The following is a 19,833-nucleotide window of genomic DNA, read 5'->3' as shown; positions in this document are numbered from 1 at the left end:
TTCCACCTGGGCCCACGCCACTGTCCATCAGGGCACCTCAGCAGCCATTAACACTGCACAGCTAACCATTATGGAGAATATCACGTGAATTTCCACCAACAACTTAATCAGGATTGAACACAGCCCTTGAAACAAATACTTTGGCTTTCTTTTGTTTACTGCTGCACTGTTCTATCATCAACAGCTCATGCACAGTATCATAGCACTGATCTAATCCTCCCTGTTTAGAACTTACTTATCCACCTTTAAAAAGATTATCCACACAAGCTGATGAAATTTCTAAACACCATATTCCATGGGCAAATGTCAAATACAGACCAGGGTGCTGATAGTCATCAGCACTTTTATACAAAATGAACCTTGTCAATGAATAAAATATATACACATTGCTGCTAAACTACCCTTAAACCTTGATTAAGGCTTTGGGTTTTTTTACATAAGGTTTGCTTTTTCTGATTTTTACTAAGCCCTCATCATAATCATGGTTATAGCCATGATTATGATGAAATTATTATGGAGGGAAACTCCACCTCTACTTGCTGTGTCTTTGAAAAGATACAGAATACATACTTGGGCACCTGAATATACATGGCCTGATTTTCTGAAATGTTGTGCACGTCCAATTCCCTCTGAAATCAACTGAAGTTATTCTACAGCAACTCAAAAGCAGGTCAATGCACTCAAATCCCAAAGACTATTTTATTGCATATTAAATGATCACATAAAAGACTGTGGGGTTACCTTTGTTCAAGTGGGATTACTTATTTAGCAGTTACAACACAAGATGCTCCATGGAGTTAAGACAATGGTACAAACTTTCTTGCAATTCAGTATCTTTAGTTACATGTTATCAGTATGGGAAAAAAAAGAAAATATAAATGAACAGTTTACATGCCCATGAACTTGGAAGCCAGTAGGGACAGCTAGGAACTCACAGTTACCTCAAATAATATCATCCTCTGTTTGTAAAACAAATCCTCCAATTGGGAAATACAAGCAGTATTCTCAACAGTAATTTAAATATTCAAGAGGAGAGAGTTCCCAGAACTAGGAGAACTAAAGACTGACAGCAGTTCTGGTATCATAGAGAAGAGATAATACAACAGATTTGTCTCATTTGCAATCTCAAATGATTTTCATAACTTGTTGATAAGCCCCTACTATAGCACAATACCACTTTTGCAGTACTGAATTATTCTAATAAATTGTATTAATAAAAAATTGTAAATCACCAGCAGAAAAAAAAGAGGGTAATTTCAAGATTTAATTAAGCAGAAAAGATGTACTTCTCAGTTGAAAACAGACAATGACTCCCCTTCGTGGGTGTCTCCAAATTGAGTTCATGGAAGTGGTAACACCTTCCACTGATGGATCATGCAAAAGTAATTTTTAAAAAAGTATTTAGATTTTAGGGAAGTGTCCTTGTGATTCATGAAAATTAAACTGTCTCTGCAACCCTACTGACTCCTGTTGCAATCTCCAGTGTACACCATCACCTTTTCTGACTCATTCCTTCACCTTCCTGTCCCTACAACTTCATAAAATAATTATGCCACGAAGCAATACTTTTTGTCAGCCTTCCCTTTACATTGTGGATCCCTGGCAATCTCAGATAGGGTGAGGAATGGAATAACCCCAAGGCAAATATGCCAGCCTAAGACAACATGGACACTATCTCTCCTGCCAGTTTAGTTATATTTGGAATAAAGTAGCTGTGATGACTGTGCTTTATGTCAGTCTGTGAGTAGTACAAAGCTGTGGGACATGCTTACGGAATTGGACACCTCTTGGGTTTCAGAGATATTTTATGCCTTTTTCAGGACAGTCTAATCCTCATCAGCATTTAGGAACAGCTTCTTTTGGAGTTTCCAAATCCAACACTGCCTGGATTAGGTAGTAGCTTCTTTCTCTTATTCTTTTTCTGAGTTCAGATATCATGTGTTGTTACTTCAGTAAGAATTACATGATATTTAGGCAAAACAAAAACTTGAGATGTTTAGGATTCATGTCTTCATAGTAATGTTCCTTTTCTGTCCCTACCAAGTTTAACAACTCTTACTGAAGGAAATGTGTCTCAGTCAGATTAGTCCATTCTCTGCAGCTGTGGATGACAAGATCAGTTATTCTTTTTCACTTAACTAAGTATATATTAGCAAATACTTTGTAAGTTAAGTAACATGTAACTCTTTAAGACATTATATGACATCTCTAAAACCTGCATCAACATATTGTATATACCTTGGCAAGACAAAATGCTCAGCATCTAAAAGCAACTAACTTGTGTAGCTTGAAATGGATGTCATTGGCATAAGCAACATAAACCCTATTCTTATTATAGATGCTCAGTAAAACTTCAAATGTGCTTTCTGGTTCCATCTCTTTAAAAATGGAGGTCTTCATCATTTTACAACTAATAATTCAGACGCAGTACCCATTTCTGCAAATGACAAACATTCTGTTAGTAAATAAATCCCCAGTATCTCTTTACAAGACAGGCTTTAAGAGGCCTCCCTTCAATATTATGACCATGTCAGATGAAGCAAAATCTGCTATCCTATGTTACTATTATTTTATACACAGGGAAGAGAACTATATGACAGGCAGAAGTGCTTCCTAGCCCCCAAAGCCAAGCATAAACTGAATCCCAACTTCATGTTAAGACTTGGAATAGGCCTCTTTTCTTGATCTTTCCCACCTGTGCCCCACACATGGTCTATGTATTGTGAGCTAAAAGGAACTTGCCAGTCTTCTTGTTTCAGATGACCAGCTCTGAGGGAATACTGCAAAGTACACCCATCCTGCTGTTGACAGGCTACAGAAATGACTTCAGGTCACATGAAGTCTGTGGCAATTTCACATATTGAGTATGGTTGTCTCCACTCTCAGTCCAGTACTTCAACCATACAACATGCTTAGCTATAGTAAGTCACAGAAACCCATGGGTGCAAGAGAGTGATAGGAATATATTTTTATTGACAGCCTGTCATCAGAGGATAACCTACTAGACACTCCACCAGAGAAATACTTGATGCTACCATATCTCACAAACATACATTTGAGGTTTTTTTCTGAAGCACTTTTTTTCAAATGTCGAAGTCTTATATTCAACTGTGTCCCATACAAGGAGACAATATAATTATATGCAAAGGATGATGAGCAGAAAACAGTATGTATAGGCCTAACTTCTCAATTATATCACTTCTAGGGGAATAGACATGCTCTCATGTCAGAATTTCATCTTGACAACACACCTACCAAACCCAAGCTACCATAAAAAATCTTTATATTATGCTCAAGAACACCCTGAAGGCTGCTACAATAAACTCAGTTGATTTGTTTTACTATGAGTGGCTATTCAATCCCACACAGGATTATCACTCATAGGAGAAAGGCACATGGAAGCCTGCACTAAGACAGTCCACACTTTCAGCAGAACACAGCTTAGCTTGCTTCAGATTTGTAACAAGACAATCAAGTGACTTCAAAGTCAGATGTTGGCATATGTTAAGTATGTCCTGGATTGTGTGGGAAAATACATGACTGCCACCAGCACCTGAAGGCAGACATCCTTAAATTGATTCTATTGTCCTGACTCTTAAATCACTGTATCAGTCTCAACACACATAAAACTATGTACGTGCTTGTATGTGGGGACAGGCTGGAGCTCTGGTTAAACACCAAAAAAAAAAAAAAGCATTATTTTCAGGTTGTAAATGCCAGAGGTTAATAATTTCTTTGAAGAATTCCAGCCATTGTCTGAGGCGTGAGGGACAAAATCTACCAATATTCTAAATTTGGATAAAAGAGGGAGAGTAACGTTTTTATCACTTGCTTATCTGGGATGGGTAAACTGACTAGATTCAGAGGTAGTGCCATCTAAAAGTTTCTTTAGTACTAGCCTGTGAATTCAAATGAAACCTAAGGATTTTTTGTAAATTTCAACAAATGAAGTTTCAACTTTCAGCCCCAATTTACCAACATCCCTTTAATAGTCTTAAATAAACTGCTTTTTATGGAGAGCTGCCATAGTCACACATATGCAATAAGAAATTATTTTTGGTGTCTCATTTTCAAGAACATTAACTTCATCATGACAAAGAGCAAGCTCCTTAGAAAGGCCATGCAGGTCCGTAAATGCCACTTTTGAAGTTCAGAATAAGATAATTAAAAGACTTAAAATGTCACAAAAGATAAGACCAAGATGGGTTATGCATTTCCAGATTTCCTAAGTAACTACAGGAGTTACATCCTTTCTCAGTGTATGTAGTCCTGCTAATAATGTCAAACTGTATTTGCAAGTTGAGAACTTCTTACTGAAGTGTAAAGATTAGGATTTAATATTTTATTTCTCTCTTCAGACTAATGATTACATTCAGTTATGATAACACTGAAATCCTATTGACATTACAATACTAAGAGACACTTGCATATATCGGAGAAAAAAAAAATCCTCAGAAAGATTAAAAAAAAGGCCGATTGTAGACCAAGGCATGGCTATATAAGGCAATCTAAAGATTAAAATATTAGTGACCAACTGTTTTTCACTATTGGCAACAGAACAGATTTTAGATTGGAAAAATATACAAACTATATTCAAAATACAACACTTTCAAAATATTTTATTGAAATTAGCATAAAAAAGATTTTGAAGGCAATTTCTCAATTGGTTATTTCTAAATATTAATGAAAATGTAGTGGTTCATTTCCAAGAATCTCCACCATGAAGTTATGTACTTTAGGAGCCTTTTGTTTTTCTAATCATTGCTTCCATCATATCCCACTGCTCTTTGGTAACCTAACAAAAGAAAAGAGATTTTATTGGAATTTCATATAATAATTGCACATCAAAGTATCTGAATGTAAAATAGCCAACAAGGAAATTCATACCCTCTTCAAATCATTGAATTCTCCTGCCATAGAAACAAATTCTCCACCATCCATTCTGATAACCTAGAAAAAGTACAAAGAGTGTATTTAGTAATTGTGCGATTTCTGTAGTATTCCCTTTTACAAACTGTGAAAATAAATTTTACTGATTTGGGTGAAAAAAGCCCATACTCAAAATAGTACAATAAAATCACTTTAAAAAGTTCTTTTTAAAGGTGCTAACAACCATGCACTACACTTAAAAGATGAATAATACTTGTAAAGAATTTTTAAGTAAGATGTTTTGTTTCATTTCTGAAACCAGAACTTTAAAAAAATATCAGCAATACTCACACCCATCAACAGGTTAATTGTACAAACAAGATCAATCAAAACTCACTGCTCCATTAACCCAGCTTGCATAGTCACTGCAGAAATAGGCAGCAAGATTTGCAATTTCTTCTACAGTTCCCAGACGACCACAGGGAATCCTCTCAATCATCTTCTTCTCAAATGCACCTGTTGGGTCAAGGCGGCTAAAAGCACCCTGAGAATAAAAGAAACATTACAAAAATGTTATAACTACATCAGAAAATAAAATCCAACAGAGATTTGACTCCACATACACAATATGGAAGTTAATATTTGTGGCTAAGCTGTCTACACCCTCATTGTCAGTAGCACAAAAAAGAAGGAAGTACAAAAGAAAAAACAATTTATCTCTATTGCACTGATACGTATCTACTGATGATAAGCTGGAATTTAAAATTTGGGATAGTCACCCACCACCTATCTGTGAAAAACAAAAGGGGTTCATCATCTTTCTTTCCTCATCTTTCTTTCCTCAAACATCCTTGATAAGCATCTGAGGAAATAAGACTCAAAATTGCTGCAAAGACAGAGAGGAACAAGGGAAGAAGAGGAACAGGAAAGCAACCAAAATAAATTATACATGACAGAATACATAAAATGGGAAAGAAAAAAAATCAAGTTCAGTTAAATTTCAGCAACTGCTAAAGCTAAAGGAAGTCACCAGAAGCTTTAGTACTTGAATAGCTTAAAATGGCATGGGAAATAAAAGGGTTTTTTCCTTTCCTGCTCCTCTACAAGGAAATAACGTCCTCACTCAAAATCATAAATGTATCAGTAACATTTCTGTTAAATTACTGAAGCCGTGATTTAAAGCACATTGTAATTCACGTAATCATGACATTTAAGTCTTCTACTGCCATGTTTTTAATTGCCAGTTTATAAGCCTAACAGTGTTGTGCTGATATGTCTTGTTCTTTTCCCATCATGACTTAAAACAGTATGTTTTAAGGCCATAGATATTTCCCCTAAGGCAGAAAACCTTGATTTTGCAATGTGCTATCTTCCTTTTTATGCTGTCAGGGAAATTTTGAGTTGGAACCATACACCAAATGTAGCATTTTATCAGTATCTCAACCCTATCAGTCTCTGAACACTATTAATTCAGACAAGGAACATTAACTGGAGGTAGCACTATTGACATTTAAATCCCTTAATTTGCCAAACGTTTTTCTTCTATTATTACTTAAAAATACACAAGATACAAGGTCTGGAGAACTTTTGGTCTGATTCCCTAATGCTATCTCAACATTCTTATAATCCTGCTACTTCTGCCGCTTATTTTTCTTTATAGTGAAAAGAATTTAAGTTTTCTAGTGTAGAATCTAAAACTGACAAGAGGGAAAAAGGAAAAAAGTAGTAAATAAACAAACAAACAAACAAAAAAGTAAAAAGGAAACAACTCTACACCCCTATTCCCAAAAGAACAGCAAAAACAACTGAAATATTTTACAGGAAGAAGTAATACCATTATTAGTTGTTAGTGTTCATAATCATAATAATTTGATTCAATGGGAAATGGATGCTCCTTTCTCTTCTTGCAGGACTGCTTTCTTTATTCTTCCTGTTCCAGCTGCTTTGGATTACTTCCTTCAAACCCTCCAGTCCTGCTTCTCACTCACTTCAAAGCTTCTCATTTCCTTGCCACCTTAGCTTTTCTCTTTCTAGTTTTGAGATTTTCAACAAAACTAGTGAGATTCTATTCTCATATACCTAAAAGAGATTCTAAGATTTTGGAAGTGATCAGAGGTTTAGTTTAAATATTAGGGGTTCAGGCAGAAATAGGAACTTTACTCCAACAAGCATAAGAATTCACTCCACTTGACAAACTAGATACACAGAAATAAGGATCAGCATTAAGTACTTTGATGTATCAGTTCTTTAAAAACAGTTTTTATCAAGAGTAGTAGAGGGAACAGTGGCAGGTCTCAAAAGTTCAAGAAATCCTATTTTACAAAAATACTAAGAGGGAAGTGTGTTCAATATTCCAGTACAGTCTTGACTACCAAGGAAATAATATTAGAATTTACAGCTACAGAAAAATTAGATTGTTGTAAAGTTAAGGCTGTACTACAAAGCAAATTCAAGGCTGGGTTTCACTTCGTGCCATGTACCTTTGTTTTTATTGGACCTGGTTGAATCACATTGAATCTCATGCCATATCTACCCCATTCAGCCGCAAGAGACCTAAAAATTCATTAACAGAATGCATCAGTATTTTAAACACAATATTGTAATCCTATCCAGAAAAAAAAATTAAAATTTAATCAAATGTGTAAATACTAGAACATTCCTGAAATAGACAATTTCCACTTAAAGGTTTTTTTTTGTGCTTAATAAAATTATTTCAGAGAAGGAAAAAAAAATCTCATTCACCAACAGGGGAATATTTATTTACTAGAGGTAAAGCAGCATGAAGAAGCAATTCTTTCCCCCTTGCAAATCACAGATGGTGTTGGCACCTGAATTCCTTAACAAACAACTGTTAGGCCATCATCTTTCTGTGGCAGTTTAGACTATTCCATAAGTACACATTTCTAACATTTGCAACACAGCTCTGCACTATATGTTTTAAAATAACACAAAACAGAGGATATATTCTAAAGCAGGACCACTAGAATAGTTTTGCTTTATGACATTTTTTATGCATGATGAGTATTTTGGATCTACTTTGGTGAATGAATTAGCTGAGTCATAAAGCCTCTGAAAAGTACACATTTCTGTTACAACTCTGTAGAACAGAAATCAAGACGATTACTCAGTCCCTCATTTTTTTCAGATTCTAGATTCTAGTGAATTCCAGTTACTAAAAGGCTGCCAGTCGATTTAGTTCTTTCTGCTGAAGTGCAGATCTATATGCTATGAAGTACTAGCCTGAAAGTAAAAACGAGAGAAAGCCTTTTGTTTGCTGACCATGGATCCATCGACATGATACTGTTCTGAACTAAGTAGAACTGCAACCTTAATTTTAAATAGTGATAGAAAACAAATTTGTTGATGAATCTAAACAGAGCTGAAGTCACAGTATACTGCATCCAAATAAAAGGTATGTATTTTCCTCAGACAAAAGAATGTGGAAGGTGCTATAGATCTCAAAAAGTTCCCCTAATAGCTGTCTTTAGGTGCTGGCTCATCTATAAGAATGCAAAGAGAACCTGATTATCAAAATGCTGTGAAACAAACTTTGGAACTTGCACTTGCCAAAATAAGTAGTTCTACTTGTCCTTATCTTGATCTTGTGGAAGAACAAGTAGCAGTTAATACTTCCCTCTGTAAGAAGCTGTCAGCATACTATTTTCTTGCTATGATACTGAAGCCTGGCTTGAACTCTTGTGTTACAGTGAAATAGGGGGACTACACTAATGAGCTCCATTTTTATACACCAATTACCCCATCTTAAGGATGTGAAAACTAAAGCACACATTTTGCTGTGTTACTCACTTGCTCATTGCTTCTACACCAGCTTTGGCAGAGGCACTCGGCAACACAAATCCTGAACCACTCTCTGCATAAATTGTTGTAATAGCCAGGAATGCTGCTCCTGGAAGGTGCAAAAACACTTAAAAAACAACCCACACCACACAAACCAAACAACCCTGAAGATCAAACTCTCAAGTCCAGGTAAAAGCAAGATAAATGGTACAGAAGTTTTCAACTCAAGTGCTAGGGTACCTTTTCACTCTGAGCAGAGAAAACACATTTTAAAAATATAGTCTTAGAAACTTTCTTTTCAAGCCTTTTTATTTCAGTTCCCTCTTTTGCATGAGTGTTAAAGAGTTGTTCCAAGTAAGTGCAAATAGCTATTGATTAGGCTCTGAAGGGTCTAAGCCTTCAGACTTCGACTGATAATGAACTTAATGCATAAATTAATTTAACTGGAGTGAAGGCCTAAGATCTTACAGGTTTTTTTCAGAAGCTGCCCTAGTCTAGTTGTCACCAACCAGACATTCTGCCCTAAATTCATCAATTACTGAGTGGGGGAAAATACAAAAAAAAAAATAAAACAAAACAAACAAGAGGAAAAAATCAGCATTAACAGTTACAATTGGCAGAATCTCAAATTAACAGCTGAGGGCTTGAGTTAAAGTTTATGCAGAAAAATAAAGGTTTTAAAGAAATTTTCAGAAGCCTTTTCTGCAGCAGAGCCAATTACAGAAGAAACCTGCATAACTTTTCCTATTATTATCATCATCATCACAACAAACTCCATTATAAAAGAACTAGTTTCTTTTATATGTTACATTTTATAACAGATTTAGTAAAAAACATTCTGGAATGGAAAATGCAACTGCTTATTTAATCATTCTTTTATAGAATCCTGCAAATTATGTCTGATCAATGACTGGCATGAACTAACTGTAGCTAGGAAATGAAGGACAAGGGATGACAGTTCACTGCTTACGTCACAGTAACTAAAATAACTGTTCTACTTACTATATTTTAAAAATAATTTCATTAGAATAGCTGCCCAGGGGATAATTCTAAAACAATATACACTACTGATAGATTGTATGTAAGTAGAGACTCAGGTAGAAAATTACAGTAACATTACACAAGAGGAACTAAAGAGAACCATAAACAAGCAGAGATTGAAATGCTAAAAGATATCCAGAAACTATGGGCCCTGATTACAAAAAAGGAGTCCTCACTGGGAGAGATTTTGAAAGGAAAAATCTACACAGGCAAAAACCATAGAACAACTTTGAGGTTATCTAGAGATCATTTTTAATTACACATTTTGTAGAATTCAACCACTGTTTTTTTTTAATTCAGGTTTAACAGAGGCAAGTTAGGTCAGCCTCACACATAAACTGACAAATTCATAGCTGATATTTAAAGAACACTTTAGCTCATACACAACTTTTATTTCTAAAGTGTACATTCATAAAATGGACAATAACTGAACAATTAACTCCTCTCACTTTGTAAAAATGAGTAACACACTAGCGGATTACAAATTCCTTTCAAATACCAGCACAAACTTGCAGTCTAAAAGCAGAGAATTTTTATTTACTGCATTAGACTTAATGTAAGTCACACTGCAGACCTAAAGGACATGCCAGTGTTCTATAAAGTGTCAGATTTTTAGTATCCTCACAGACTGTTCTAAAATATTTGCACTAGGTAGCATCACTTTAGAAACTAAGGTTTCTGCTCAAACGAAAAAAAAAAAAGCAAGTAGAAAGAAAATTAATGTGAGAAGACAAACAGGTACACATGCCTTACTTGCATAAACATGCCTTAAAGAAAGCTGTAAACAAAAAGTCTTATTTACAGATGGACTCCCCTAAGAAGAAGATATGCAAGTAATAGCAAAAGAAATTCACATGTTTTGGAAGCTTAGAAGTCAAAGAAAGAGAGGCAACATGAAGATGAATGATGTCTGGATTTTACCAAATTTGAGGAAGGAAGTAAGGAAAGTAGCTTTTCATCCAACAACAGCAAAAACAAAAGCAAGTTTGAATTCATATTTCACATTACTCTATGGGCACACTGCATGCACCTGGAGGACCATATGGCAACCTATTTCAATGGTCTGCCATAATGATAGAGTAAGTCATAGCTGGAGATGGGTTCCTCATGTGGGAATATCAGCACTAGAATGGTGGAAATTAATTTTTCACATGCTGCTAAAATACAGAGGGGACATACTTGTGTACTAACAAAAATTGTTACAGACCCACTGAAACAACATTAACTTCCTATTATTATAATCAAATAGCATAAGCTCATGGACTACTTTTTGGAAAGTATTTTGAAGAAATTCAGCTAATTCAGAGGTTAAAGAAATAGTGTAAATACAAAAGTAGTACTTCGACATAGTGGCTGTACCTAGAAAACAGGACTCATAAGTGAGGGCACATGGAAAACCATTATTATATCACACTGCTTTTAAATGAATGACATTATATTATTCTGATCTCATAAAATAAAATCAATGTTTTTCAATTTATAACTGGAATTTAAAATGAAAGCAGTTCTTAGAAAATAATTTATGATATAACACAGAAGGGCATACATCACCTTTGCTTTTAAGACAATAATCTGGTTGCTAAATAATATAGAAAAGAACTGTCATATTTTTATATTTTCGTGAAGCTATAATATTGAGTTAAACTTCTAGGTAGTGTAGAATTAAGAATTAAACTTGGGAAAATAAAATCTTAATTCGGATTTCAATTTCAAAATTCTTTTTCAAATTATCTTAAAGGTAATATTCTCTAGTACTCTTAGTCAAATAGCACAGCTGTAAATTTTATTTTACTATAGGAAGTAAATTGAAAGGGATATCCTGACTTCTTGTTTATTTAAAGAAATATCCCATGTTCAGTTGAATGAAATTAACATATACAGAGAAAATTCAGAAGAAATAACACCTTTTTTTAAACATAAAGCTTTATCTTTTTAATTTTTAAAATGTTTTACAACTAGAACTCTTCAATTAGATTTTTATATTCTGCCTCAGTTGGCCTCTGGGTCCACTTGTAAGGTCTGATACTACAATGAAGTAATTGTTAGCCAGATCTACTGTGTGATACTTAAGAACAGCTTTCACTGAAAAAGTTCCTTTCTAGAAGAATGTTAAAAATTGTATTTCTCTTCTCACATGAACTCTCAAAACTGGCTATAATAGTAGTAAGGCAAGGAAAGCAAGTAATAATATATCACAATGCTTAAGATACCTTTTTTTGCTTTAATGAGCTCCTTTCCAACTTCCAGAGTTACAAAAGCAGTACCATTAAGTACAATATCAGTTATTGTTTTCCAGGCATTTGCAGAAAGTCGTTCAGAAGGGGAAATAAAGTTCCCAGCTGCGTTGTTTATCACAACCTGAAACACACGAATGAAAAGAGTTAACTAAAATAACTTTTTCTGAGACAAAAGTAAAGAATTTACAAGGAGTTTTTTAGTGTTTACAGGGACAAAAGTAAAAATACCCTCATCGAATGAGGTACGGGGGGCAGGGGAAGAGGGAGAATAACCCATAAGAAATTTTAACATCTGCAGCATACAAAAAGTAACAGAAAATAAAAGTGTAAAGTATCAGTAATAGAAAATGGGTTGTATTTCCAAACTACTGTACTTTGGAACTGTAAAATGTAGAGGCTGATTTAAGTCACTATTTTCCATAGTGTCTCAAGTGCATCCTAACAGTCAAGTTTGCCCCACCAAATTCCAGCATCATGTCTATTTAATATAATAGATGCATGGGCATAGAAGCAAAAGGCAGCAACCTGATAACTAAAGTCTGGATGAAGTGAGTGCTGCATAACAGGAATTCAAATCAATCAGCCGTGATGAGAATATTATGATACAGCGTACTGCATATAACTACAACAAAACTTCTGTAGAGTAGGGGTACAGCCACTACTTCCTATGAACAATCACCAGGTAGAGGATACTTTCACTTCAGGGGACTAAGCATCACATCAGCAGTATTTAAACCAAAAATAATGTAGCCAGATGGAGCATATTTAATAATATAATGTGCTAAAGCAATAAAATGATGCACTATTAATGGAATGGAACCTTGGTTCATGTAGGTTTCACATAAGACAAATTCTTTGTCATGAAGAATTTCTGGCCTAAATTCTAATGAAGGTATTAGAATTTGCAGTAACAAAACAGAGCACAGTAGATATTACATGAATGCAAAACTAACAATATACAACACCTATAAATTATATGTATGGACAGCAAATTCAATTTAAAGGCCTCCCTGAAATTTGAAGGAAAAAGAATCCAAACACCTTGAGATACTGAGGACGTTACTAGAATCACTGAATAAATACAGGAAAAACACAATAATAAAACTAGTGAACTAAGAACTGTACAATACGACCTTTGAGGTATGTAGGACTGCCAAAATAAGCCATGAGAAAATAATGATTGCTTTCTAATTGGCAGTAACACTCTCAGGAATGGAATGAACAAAACAAAGCTGGAAGGACTTTCAAGTTACTGCCATTAACTTGTGTCTTTGAGATCTCACCTCACACGCAGTAGGGCAGTGAGTGATACCCAGGATTCGTAAACTGACACCTCATGTCTTCAACTAAGAGAAAAACTGGACAAAAAGAACTGAATATTCTATTTACTCTGCAATCCACCTTAAACACATAAAATATGTGAAATTAAAGTGAAGATAAATGCTTGTAAAGAACAAGTCATAGGAAGCATTTATTAAAAAAATTATTGGTGCTCTAAAAATGTACTATATAGGAAGAAACCTCCTCCCTCTCTGCACACACTTAAAACCTGAAGATCACGATTTTGATTTTGGCCAAAACCAATGTTAACTAATGGTCAAAATAATATCCAGAGAATCTTGTCTACACATCAGGACAGTGAGTTGCCTCATTTCTAGCACTGTTATAGCATACAGCTATAGAGCATATAATTTCTCTACTTCTTACAATATTTAAAATTCAGTAGGTTCTCTTTCACATCTATAGGAAGCTCCTCGTGCAAATTGTCTACAACACATATACAAGAGTTTTGAATTTACAGTAAACAGTTTTAAATCTGATTGTCCTTTATGATGACGCTACATCATCACACTTTCTATCAGCTAGCAGAATCCAAGTTGTTATCTCACAATCAAATCCGAATTTTTGATTATCATCTTTCAAATTCCATCAGATCACCCTCCTCACAATCTGATGTAAAGAGCTCTGTTGCTTTGTGCCAAACTATTAAAAAACAGATGCTTGGCTTGACGGAAGACTTTTTTCTTAATTTAATGAGAACTTAATCTTCAAATTGGAATCTTCTTTGTGTATATTAATAAGCTAAGCAAGGATCAAAGAAGACATTTATGGTTACTTCCACTCCTAATTTGTGAGGTATTGTGTTAAGATGTAATTCAATAAATACAGGTAAATCACCTTTTCAGGACGATTTAAGGGCAATATTCCATTCCCTTAATTGAAAGAATCCCTCCAGAATTTTCCCATTATTTGAAAGAAGATATTAGTCCTCAGAGTAAGGGTAAAAATGTGGTGTCTACTTGGCCACTAGATATTTTAAGAACCACAGGAATAGAGTAACTGGTCTAACTATGAGTGTTAGATTTACCTTGAAGTACTGCCACTGTTCTGTCTAGTGGCTTTTCAGATTCCATTAACTTTCTATTTTAATAACTTTCTTCATACCTACTATGCAAAGTATTTTCAGTAATGAAGAACGAGTTCTTTCCTTTCCCTAGAAGACTTACATCAGGATGTCCTGCCACTTGGATTGTTTCAGCAACAGCATTCTTAACTGAAGCTGGATCTCTCACATCACACTGGATGGCGTGAACCTAAAGAATAATAGAAAGGCAGTTGTAAGACTTAAAAACTGTATCATTCATACATTAAACAAGTCCATAGAAGCAAACAAATGCAAAAAAAATCCAATAAAATCTAGAGCATAATAGGTAAGATATTCATAATTCTGCAAAAATTTACCTTATTCCCTGTTTTAGAAGAAATTTCATCTGCTGTTCCTTTCAAAACATCCAGCTTCCTAGAAATAAGTATTAATATCCCTCATGTCAGTTAAATGCAATTACAATTCAGATTACTAAAATCTTTCTTTCTGAGCAAATAAGAACTACAACTTAAAATATGTGTGTGTGCACATGCATGTTGCTGATTTTCATGAATTAAATCTATGATTAAAACTATGCTTAACCACTAACTTTCTGAAAGAAAACTTTAAGTAATTTATTTAATATCATGGTTAGTGATACTTTAAAGCAACGCAGAAGTGACAATGGTAGGAGACTCTAAAGCTAAACAGGATGAGCCAGAAAAAAAGCACATGATCATAATAAACTTAGTTTTAACTACTACTCTACTAGTATTAATAAGAGGCATATATATTCACATTTAAAACTAAACAAATTACTGTTAGGATGAATGTCACAACACTTCTGTGTTGATTTAAAATGAGATTGTTTTTCTAGACTCTAATGCAGTACTTAAGAGAGCTGTAGAAAATCATAATTAAAAGAAAGTCAGGGCTCTTGTTGAAAAACAGAAGAGGACTGGATTTAATTCTTGATTGTAATTTAAATCTGAATCAAGAATGTGTAATAACACCTGTAATAACATTTATTAATGTTTAACACTGCAAATTTTTGTTCTCCTTAAGGTTTTATTTGAAATTCTGCCTAATATTTGAGGCTGTTTATTTTGCTGCCATATTTCATGAAAATGTACTTAGTTTATTTCTTCCTACTGATTTTTATACCATTAACCATTTGCAGATAAATCTGCAAGTTTTTAGGATCCACAATACGACATTGTAATTTAAAAGTGTACTGCAAAAGAATAAATAAAATCTTTTTTATTGTTTGCAAAGTAAAAAACATCTATTCAGCAGTCAGTACTAAATGAAAGTTCTAAAACATCTTCATTAAGATTTACCTGCTTGCTATAACACACTTGGCACCTAAACTGGACAAAGCTGTTGTCATCCCTTTGCCAAGCCCAGTACCTCCACCAGTTATAAAGGCCACTTTCCCTTGGAAGGTATTTGGTGGCAGCATCACTTTTTGAAGAGGTGAGAAGAATGCAGCTTGTGGTGCACTGCTGTCTTGATACAGCACATTTGGCCCACGGCTGAAAAACTGAAAGATAAAAAACCCAGAAAAGTTAGTTTTTTCTCCTTTCTGTTATGCAAGACGAGATTTTCCTATGGCAGGGGAGTAACAAGCATTACTCCCTTATTTTAAGTAAATATATATGAATATAAGAATGACTAGATTACATTATATCAACACACATGGGCCTTTACTTAAATGCTATCACTAGACTATGAAAGCACTTGAGCTATTTTTATATATTCTACTGCAACTAGAGAACTACTGAAAAAAATACTTTAGTCATAGTCCTTGCTACTTCATGCGTTTTTTCTATCTATCACTTTTACTAAAGCATATGGAAAACCATCAACAACTAATTACAGAAGGACTTGGGCTTCAGATCGATATATACATTGCAATTTATGCATAAACAAATCCACGTGATTTTAGGTTACATATGCATGTATTTACAAATTAAAATCTTCAGTAACAGATTTGTGATTTTGATCCTTTACTACTGCACCCAACAAAACCTTCTTCTTTACTGGAGAACAGGACAGAATCAAACTTCACAAGACCTGCCCTAATGGCCACTGGAGCTGCTAAGGAGACCAAAGCCATCTCTCAGACAAAACTGGATAGGGTTAGGTTATCAGCATCACACTGTCCCAGCAGAAATACCATCTACAGTAAATTAGCCTCGGAAGGATTGGTCCCTGCAAAAAGACACATGGTTGGAACATGTTTAAAAACAGACATGAAAAAAGAAGAAAATTCAGTATTACATCTAGAAAACTATGCTAATAAGAAAATACCCCACTAATGTAAGAAGCAATTTGTGATGTCACCAAGCAAAATGCAGCAAAAATAGCCAACCGGGTATTTCTAGCATCCTAATATGCTAAACTAACTCAAGCCCTAATCTAAGTATTGAATTAAATGCCTTGGGGCAGCAGCATAACAGTAAGATTTCAGAAATTCCCTTATTATTTAAAATACAAAAGTTAACCTTAATCTGAAGCTTCAAATGCTTCCAAGTATGACAAGTATGCAAAACAATTAGCAGACTGTAAGGTATACTTATTTTCTCTGGTTTTACCTTATATTTGAGCCTTTAATGTGTTTATTTTAATTGAAAAAAAATCTAATATAATTTTGTGAAAGAAGACTGAATGGCTACTCTTTTATGACCCTGTTAAAACCATGCAATTATTCAGTAGACTGACATGAAGAAGAAAGGTAGTTTAAAAATAGCAAAATATTATAACTTGTTGTTCTGTTTACTAATTCACATTTTGAACACTAAAGTTAAGAGACAATATATTTAGTGGTAGATGATTGGTCTGTACTTCCCACAGTTACAATGCATTGGAGGTTTCACAGAGCTTGAAGCTGGCCTGCAGAAGTGTGCACATGAATCCTTCTGCATGGTAACACATATGCATAAATAACTCAGGTGAAAACAGAGAGAACAATCATGGAATTACACAGACAATTTAATGCAACTTAAAGCATGGTGCTAGTAACACCAGGGTCACAGGCTCAATCCCTGTATGGGACATTCATTTAGGAGCTGGACTCGATCCTTGTCAATCCATCCCAACACAGAATGTGAAAAACTAAAATTGAGTGGAATTGAAGAACTGGAGCCGCTACATAGGACAAAATTCAGAAAGCAAAGCTTGAACTAAAGCTAGAACTATCACATTTGTAAAACACTACTGTTTTTTAATTCTCCTAGTGAAAATAAAGTTTGCATGCTTTCACAGAGTACCAGAATACTATTAAGCCCCCAGGAAAGGGAAATATGAAGATTCTCTTTTGGGACTTTCTTTCTTTCTACTCATCTCTCTTCAGGAAAAAAGCTCCCTCTGGAGAATTTCAGCTTACGGCAGAGACTGCAAATCAAGACGGCATTTGGACTCCCCCTTCCTTCAGGATATGGAGACAGCCCCTGTGGTTACTGAGACTCCCTGATCAGGTGATCAGACACAGCCCAGTCTTCTTGCTCTCCTCCAAAGAAACACTGCAAGCAGCTTTCCTTCTGCTGGAGGGGGGAAGATTAGGAGATGCCATAGCAGAGGAAAGCAGAAGGCTGCAAAAAGACTAATAAAGTATGGTAACAATAACCAGCCAGTGAAGTTGGATAATTGAGCAACATTTTACTCAGACTGCTATCGTCTCCTTGCAATTTAATCATTCCACTACTTAAGGCTGAGGTTTTAAATTAAATCTCAGGTGTAAACAGAGATATAAAGAAGCCAGTAAGCAGCTAAAAAAAAACCCCAAAACATCAAACAACAAATACAAAATTACTGACAAACCAAAAAACAACCCTCACCCGGGGGTAGAAGTGAATTGTGAAATGACTGCAGAAAGGCGTCTCAGAAACACAGGAGCAGTCACTGGCAAGAAGCACCGTCCTCTCAGAGAACTCACTAGAACTGGCCTCCAGCAACATCCACACAGTCACAGAATTATAGAATGATTGGAAAGGACCTCAAAGATCATCTTGTTCCAACCCTCTGCCACAGGCAGGGACACCTTCCATTATAAGAGATTGCCCAGAGATCCATCCAACCTGGCTTTGAACACCTCCACGCACGGGGCATCCACAGATTTCGGGGCAACCTGTCCATACCTAACCTAAAGTACCCTCTTTCAATCTGAATCTATTTCCCCTTGTCCTGTCACTACATGCCCTTGGAAAAGTTGCTCTCCAGATATCTCGCAGGCTCCCCTCAGGTACTGGAAGGCTGCTATAAGGTCAACTCGGTCACAAATCAAGCCACGCCACTGCTTGGACAGCAACATTCCAGCCCTTTACCTAGATGGCCCGGCACAGCTGTGCTATCGGGGCCAAAGGGCGACACTACCACCCAAGTGGGAGTCACGGCAGCGCCCGGCAGCGTGGCAGGAGCCCGTACGGCGGGGAGCTCAGCCCAGCACTGCGGGGGCTCCGCGGCGGACACGGCCGGGAGCTGAGACGAACCGAGGGGTGCCCCCTTCCTGGCTCTTCCCCAAACCCGGCAGCCGGAACCGCAGAGCCCCGCCGCGCCCTCCCTCTGACGGGACAACAGCGCCCGGGCACAGCCGGGGCAGCGGGGCAGGAGATGGCGGAACACCTGCACGACGCCGCCCTCACCCCGGCAGCACAGGGAGCGCCTTACCCGCCCGGCGCCGGACACACAGGGGCCGCGCACCCCGCACCGCCACAGCCCCGCCGCCGCCGCCATCTTCCCCCGCCGCGCTCTGCGCCTGCTCCGCGGGGAGGAGCGGCGGGCACCGGGCGGGCACCGGGCGGGCACCGGGCGGGCACCGGGCGGGCACCGGGCGGGCACCGGGCGGGCACCGGGCGGGCACCGGGCGGGCACCGGGCGGGCACCGGCAGCCGCGGAGACCGGGGAGCCGGCGAGACCGCCCCTGCCTCAAGTGCTGCAAAATATGTAAACAAATTTTTAAGAAAGGGCGTTCCTTAATGTTTGATCTTTGCTGTTTGATCTTTGTGTACTTTCAAGCCTAATGAACAAGAAAGGAGCAAACAAGCTCTAAGCGATGTCCAGGTGAAAGACAAATTATTTGTTTGTGGAATTGCCTTGTTAAGGCTTAGGGCTTGCCATGTTTCCATGATCTCAGAGCTAGAGGGTGATTAAGGACACTTGGGAAGAAGGATGTACCACTGACAGTGAAGGCAAACAATGCAGAATTTACGGGATACAACGGCTTTTGGCAGAATCCTCAAGATAAGGAAAAAACATAAAGGCAACTCAGCAACTTCGTTCAAGTCAGCTCTGACTGGGCAAAAGGTATTTCTGATGGGAGAGATTGCCCAGTGACCCAAAAGAAGGGAAAGACTGAGTATGTGGACTAAACAGTATGAGAAATAATCTTCTATTAAGCAATAGAAGATAGAGTACTAATTAATAAGAGAACTAGGTAACTGGCAGCCAATGAACATGGATGCCTTTGTTTGCTAAAATGTTTAAATAGTGAACAATTTTGGTAGTCCTTGTGCCAGCTTTATG

At 36.6% G+C, this 19,833-nt stretch overlaps 1 protein-coding gene across 3 annotated transcripts; it reads right to left on the bottom strand.

Annotated features, from left to right (window-relative positions):
• Positions 1 to 4,327: 4,327 nt before the first annotated feature.
• DECR1 (2,4-dienoyl-CoA reductase 1) lies at positions 4,328 to 19,090 on the bottom strand. 3 transcript variants are annotated; one of them, XM_014870768.2, is made up of 10 exons: positions 18,979 to 19,090; positions 15,651 to 15,853; positions 14,688 to 14,745; positions 14,453 to 14,539; positions 11,919 to 12,066; positions 8,677 to 8,776; positions 7,350 to 7,422; positions 5,267 to 5,413; positions 4,888 to 4,950; positions 4,328 to 4,795 (listed from the first exon to the last, which is right to left on the bottom strand). In XM_014870768.2, exons 1-10 carry the CDS (start codon positions 19,042 to 19,044, stop codon positions 4,736 to 4,738), a joined length of 1,005 nt encoding a protein of 334 aa, XP_014726254.1. In that variant the 5' UTR covers positions 19,045 to 19,090; the 3' UTR covers positions 4,328 to 4,735. The 3 variants fall into 3 exon arrangements, with proteins under 3 accessions (XP_014726254.1, XP_088033165.1, XP_088033162.1); XM_088177039.1 differs by lacking the exon at positions 18,979 to 19,090 and adding an exon at positions 16,387 to 18,689; XM_088177036.1 differs by lacking the exon at positions 7,350 to 7,422 and having other exon boundaries at positions 8,677 to 8,778; positions 11,920 to 12,066; positions 18,979 to 19,070.
• Positions 19,091 to 19,833: the final 743 nt, after the last annotated feature.

The sequence above is a fragment of the Sturnus vulgaris genome, chromosome 1 (genome assembly GCF_052056855.1).
Source record: "Sturnus vulgaris isolate bStuVul1 chromosome 1, bStuVul1.hap1, whole genome shotgun sequence".
In the NCBI taxonomy this organism is placed as follows: domain Eukaryota; kingdom Metazoa; phylum Chordata; class Aves; order Passeriformes; family Sturnidae; genus Sturnus; species Sturnus vulgaris.
Note: the sequence above shows the minus strand (reverse complement) of the source record. Positions and strands in the feature narration are given on the sequence as shown.